Source organism: Fistularia commersonii, chromosome 1 (assembly GCF_037954325.1).
Source record: "Fistularia commersonii isolate RoL2024-O1a breed Wild chromosome 1, RoL_Fcom_v1.0, whole genome shotgun sequence".
Lineage (NCBI taxonomy): Eukaryota > Metazoa > Chordata > Actinopteri > Syngnathiformes > Fistulariidae > Fistularia > Fistularia commersonii.
The window spans coordinates 3,285,810-3,290,688 of NC_141284.1; the positions used below are offsets into that span (position 1 = coordinate 3,285,810).

General features: G+C 51.3%; 1 protein-coding gene across 1 annotated transcript; it reads right to left on the reverse strand.

Moving 5' to 3' along the window:
- Window positions 1-553: 553 nt before the first annotated feature.
- LOC147237126 (alanine aminotransferase 2-like) lies at window positions 554-3,739 on the reverse strand. The gene is made up of 12 exons (XM_086165877.1): window positions 3,711-3,739; window positions 3,616-3,646; window positions 3,444-3,533; window positions 3,264-3,372; window positions 3,058-3,191; window positions 2,723-2,966; window positions 2,557-2,636; window positions 2,341-2,477; window positions 1,688-1,862; window positions 1,448-1,603; window positions 904-1,016; window positions 554-825 (listed from the first exon to the last, which is right to left on the reverse strand). The coding sequence occupies exons 1-12, from the start codon at window positions 3,737-3,739 to the stop codon at window positions 705-707; spliced, it is 1,419 nt and encodes a 472-aa protein (XP_086022003.1). The 3' UTR covers window positions 554-704.
- Between the last annotated feature and the right edge of the window lie 1,140 nt (window positions 3,740-4,879).

The following is a 4,879-nucleotide window of genomic DNA, read 5'->3' on the forward strand; positions in this document are numbered from 1 at the left end:
AATATTAATAAAAATGATAATGTTTCGACAGCAAAAGACATAAATAAAGTGTCATCAATACATATCGATAATATACTTTTCTGATTTGGCTTCGGATGTCTGTGACTTTTTCAGAAAGAATAAAAGGGTCAAGGGTCGTGTGTGTGAGTGTGTTCGTGTGTGTGTGTGTGTGTGTGCGTGTGTGTGTGTGAGTGGGTCTGTCCTTCACTTCTGGAGGCTTTCCCCTGCAAACACTGACATCTAGTGACCAAAATGTGGAAGTACACCATATTTTTTGTATCGTTATATTTTAACAATTAAGAAATACGTGTAAATATGTGTAAATATGTGCATGTAGCCCCTTCCTGCTGACGTCTACAGTTTTCACTTCCTACTTCCTGTTTCCCCACTTCCTGTCCCCCTGGGTTCTCCAGGTTCTCCGTATTCCTCCCATCAGGTCCAGTGAAGACGAGATGTTCCTTGTGTGTGAATGTTTGAATGTGATTGACGGATTAAACAACGCGATGGATGAACGAATGAATGTGATGCAACAACAGCGGTCCAATCCACCTCAATTTGTATTCATTTATTTTTTTCCACATCCTTCCTGGAGTATATGATATTGTGTGTACTTCTACTCGGCTAGTGTACGGATAAAGTAACAATATTTAAGTATTTTTTTCCCGTCCCATCCATGTGATTGGTTACCAGTGGAGTAACTGTAATCAGTTACAGTCAGTCAGTCTTGTAGGTCCGGTAGAACGAGGTTGGTGGAGACGGTTCTGAAAGGCCCCGAGGCGGGTCAGAGCTTCCTCCAGGGTTCCTGCGGGAACGAGGACGCAGAACCTGAGAAAAGGAAACGGGAGTTTTTTTTACAGAAACCCGCAGGAGGAGCGTCTGACCTTTGACCCCCCCATCGGTTACCTGAGATGGAATCTTCCAGGTATCTCCCCGTGTTCACATCCCGCTCCCACCAGAACCCCCTCCTCCTCCAGAAGCCTCCGGCAGTACAGCACATCAGCAGCCACCTCCTGGATCTGGAGCGTGGAGACTCATGCTAAGCTAATGGCGTAGCGGCTAACAACCAACTTTCAGGTATGTGCGTGTGTGTGTAGCCTAGCTAACCCGCCATTACACAGCGAGAATGGCAGAGGGCAGCGGGACTGGAGTACAAATGTTCAGACTCACAGGAGTTGGGAGTGTTGAAGTTAGTAAACACAGGAAGTGACATCACAGAAGCCAACCCCCCCCTCAAAGTTACAAGACGCTCTTCATTTGTCGTCCATATACTCATTGGACTGGTACCGCAGGAAGTGACGCGAAAAAAGCGCGTGATGATTGACACTCGTTGTCCTGTAGGCCTGCGACAAACAACTCGGCTAACGCTAATCGCGCCGTTGACCCAACATTTAGCCCCGCCTCCCTCTGTGATTGCCGCTGCCGCGGGCGTAGATGTTCCGGTTCCCACCTTAGCCTGTTCCAGGATCTCAGCCGGTAACTGCAGACGGGGGAAAAGGTAAATTCCCCCCTCGGTGGGACGACAGCTGATCCCCGGCAGACTGTCCAGGACCTCCTGGGCCCGCCGAGCATTCTGGGACAACGTGGTCCGCCTGAGGGCGACCTCCTTCCAAAAACAAAAACAATGATAACATTGAAAACACCCAGTCGAGAACACCGACAGGTTCTTACAGGATCTTCACGGTATCACCTGCGTGTAGGCCTCAAAGGACGGGTCTCCTGGTCTGGGCGGGTCCACCATGACGTCCAGAGCGAGCTGCCCGATGACAGGGGTGCTGATATCGGTGCACAGCATGGTGTCCAAACACTGCTTCACATGGGGGTCCATGTTGACGGCCTCCATGTATCCGGCCCTCAGACCACATCTGGACAAAGAAGGCAGATGCTGGTGAAAATACCCGTTGCCCTGAGTTTGCTACAGGTTTCTGAAGTAGTGTGTTACTGTAGTGTGGAAACTTTGGGGTATTATATTGTGCGTTGTTACTTGTAGTACTAGTACATGTAGTTTTTTCAAATATGAAGAATCTGAAGCATACAGATCAGGCTGTTCTGTTGGTGAAACATGTCGGGTCAGCGGAGAACCTCAAGGTTCCGCACCGGGTCCCGTCCTTTTCCCATTTACGCATCCCCTCTTGGCGGTGCGATGCACATGTATGGTATCATTCTCCATTTATACGCCGACGATGTTCTGATTCATCTGGTCTGTGACCAATTTCCTGAGATTTAACAAGGCCTACAGTTTGGGCATACAGTTTTGCGATGGAAGATCTTGCTTCTGTCACTGCCCCCCAAACATTAGGAGACAGAACGAGACGGAACGAGACGGAACGAGACGGAACTCACTCGCCTATCGTAGAGTTGGACATGGAGTGGAAGGAGACCATCTCCACCTTCTCGGAGAACCCCTCGCCCATCTCAAAGAGGACTCTCTTGTAAGAGACAAACTCTATGCCCGGTCCGTGCACGCTGTCCTGGTAGACCTGGAAATCACAGGGAGTCCATCGTAAGGTATCGGTGTCAGAGTTCACGAGAGCTGAGCACTTTTGAAAGGTTCATCACCTCGTCAACCAGCAGCAACAACCCCCGAGCCGCGGCGAACCGAATAATCGCCTCGATGGACTTCCTGTCCTGGACGTGACCTGCAGAGACGGAACAGCAACACCTGGGCGTCGGTACGGGTGTGACATTTCTAGCCACCTCCCGTTGAGATTCCGCAGAGCGTCACCTGTGGGGTTTCCGGGGTTGCTGATGTAAATGGCCCGAGGTCGGCAGCGTCCCCTAGCGGCCTCCAAAACCCGCCCCAGCTCCTCCGGCTCCACAGCCCATCCCAGGCCCTCTCTGAGTTGGTAGGGGACCGCCGTGACCCCAGTGATGTCCAGCAACATGTGCAGGGTTTGGGGGCAGGGCAGGGGTGTCAGCACACCGGTCGGCACTTCGTCATCTCCACTAGCCAGGAGCTTCATCATCAGCTGACCAAAAATACCATCGGGATCTAGGGCTTGACCCGGGGGCGGCGGCTCCTCGGCCATAAAAGGACATGTGGGAACAATGTTTTCATACCATCAGGCCGATCTGAGAGCCACAGGAGATGAAGATGTCCTCTATATACGAAGGCACTCCGCCGTCTCGTCTGGAGATGAACTCGACGACGCTCCGCCTGATGACCGGTATGCCCGAGGACTCGGAGTAGGAGCCTAGGAGTCACTGATTAGACCACCCTCCCTCAGAGATCCTTCGCTACAAATATCTGACAAAAAGCCTCTAACCCACGCTTCCCCCTTCACAGCCGGCCAGGAGGCGGCGGGCCCTCAGCCCAACATCTGGGGGAAGCCGCGGGTCCTGCAGCAGCTGAGGGTAAAGACACACCGCCAACACCTGAGGGGACACAAGACAAGGGGGGCAGGGAGCAGCACGACAGGGAAACCGGTTGATTTAAAATAACGCACCTGCCGAACAAAGGTGATGGGTACGAGCCCTGCACCCTGCGGATCCCCGGAGCTGACGTCCAGTGTCTCCTGGAAGCGGTGCTGCGCCCCCTACAGGAGACGGCTGGTAAGTGCCAGTGAAACAGTCCAAGCCATAAAGTAAGAAAATAAAATCGTGATCCATTAATTGTACTCGTGTCTCTTCCGACTCTTGTCTTTGGCGCCTAACAACCGGTTTTCAGGAGACGCTTTCCACGACCTTTTTCCCCAAAACGACCTCCACGGTACCTTCGTCCGAGTCCTGTGCCGATTCTCATCAAGATCCAGGCGAAGTGGAACCTCCTCACCTGACTCATGTCCCGCGTGATGCTCGCCGTCAAGGTCCGGATCGACCTCACCAAGGGATTCACCTGCCGCAGGGAAGTCATCGTGAGGCTCTCCGGCTCTCGTCCAGGTTCCCCGCGGTCTTCGCTCCACCGGCAGGGGACTTAATATCTGACCAGGGTTCCAGCTTGGTGGAACATCAGCCAGCCGCCATGACGGTTGAGGAATGATTAACGGTCAAAAACCCCAGATCTGGAGGACATGGAACAGGATGATGACAAAAACACCGTTCTCCAAAATGAGTGAGAACTTTTAATTTCCTAGACGGTTTCAGAAATAAATGAATTACACGGGGATTGTAGTCCATCTACGACTTCATGGACTACAAAGATGGTCCAATGTCTCTGGAGTTGAGGGGATGGTAAAGCTTCATTTCAAATCCTAGAAAGGAAGAGGCTCAGATGCTAGGTTTGTGCTAGGCTAGGCGGCGGTGTCGCTTCCACTGGCCACAATTTTACCAGAAAATCAGAGGCAAAGCAAAGTCAAAATGTCAAAAAAGTTTGGAAGCATTATCTCAGGAACTGATTGCTCGCAGGACTTTGCTAATAAGTAGCCGCAGCATGCTATTCTGGTTCCATCGCTAATTTCCTTGGTAGCTCGATTGCTACTTATTTTCAACATCTTCTTCACTGATAAAAAGTAAAGGATGAAGCAGCGGAGGAACAAACTCTGCATAGAGAATGTGAAGGAACATTTTTGGGACTTCTGATGCTACTTCTGATGGGACGAAAACGTTGTTTTCAACTGCCCTCGTCAACTGGGTGACCTTTGACCCATCCAGACGTGGAGCGACAGTTTTTCCCAGAAACATGACAAGAGTGAACCGTCCCGTACATTTAAGATGCCGTGCTGTCAGTCAACAGTCGAGCACAGATGTCTTAAATACGCGACTGAACTCTAACGACTGAACGAGCCCTTCGACCTCTGGACTGTCCGAAGTTCACGCGAGCGGAGCTTCACGGAGAGGCTGCAAGAAAAGGGCTGGCCAATGATTTGACGTTTCCCGCCTTCGCTCATGCGTCGGTCCAGTTGTTAAGGGCGGTTAGAAATAACTAAAAAAGAACGGAAAGGAG

Bases quoted from the DNA above. Each gene is read 5' to 3' on its own strand.
- LOC147237126 (XM_086165877.1), bottom strand. From the start codon at position 3,739: ATGAGAATCGGCACAGGACTCGGACGAAG. The intron at 3,647-3,710 runs GTACCGTGGAGG...ACCGGTTGTTAG, and splicing joins GGCACAGGACTCGGACGAAG to GCGCCAAAGACAAGAGTCGG. The intron at 826-903 runs GTAACCGATGGG...TCCTTTTCTCAG, and splicing joins CCTGGAAGATTCCATCTCAG to GTTCTGCGTCCTCGTTCCCG.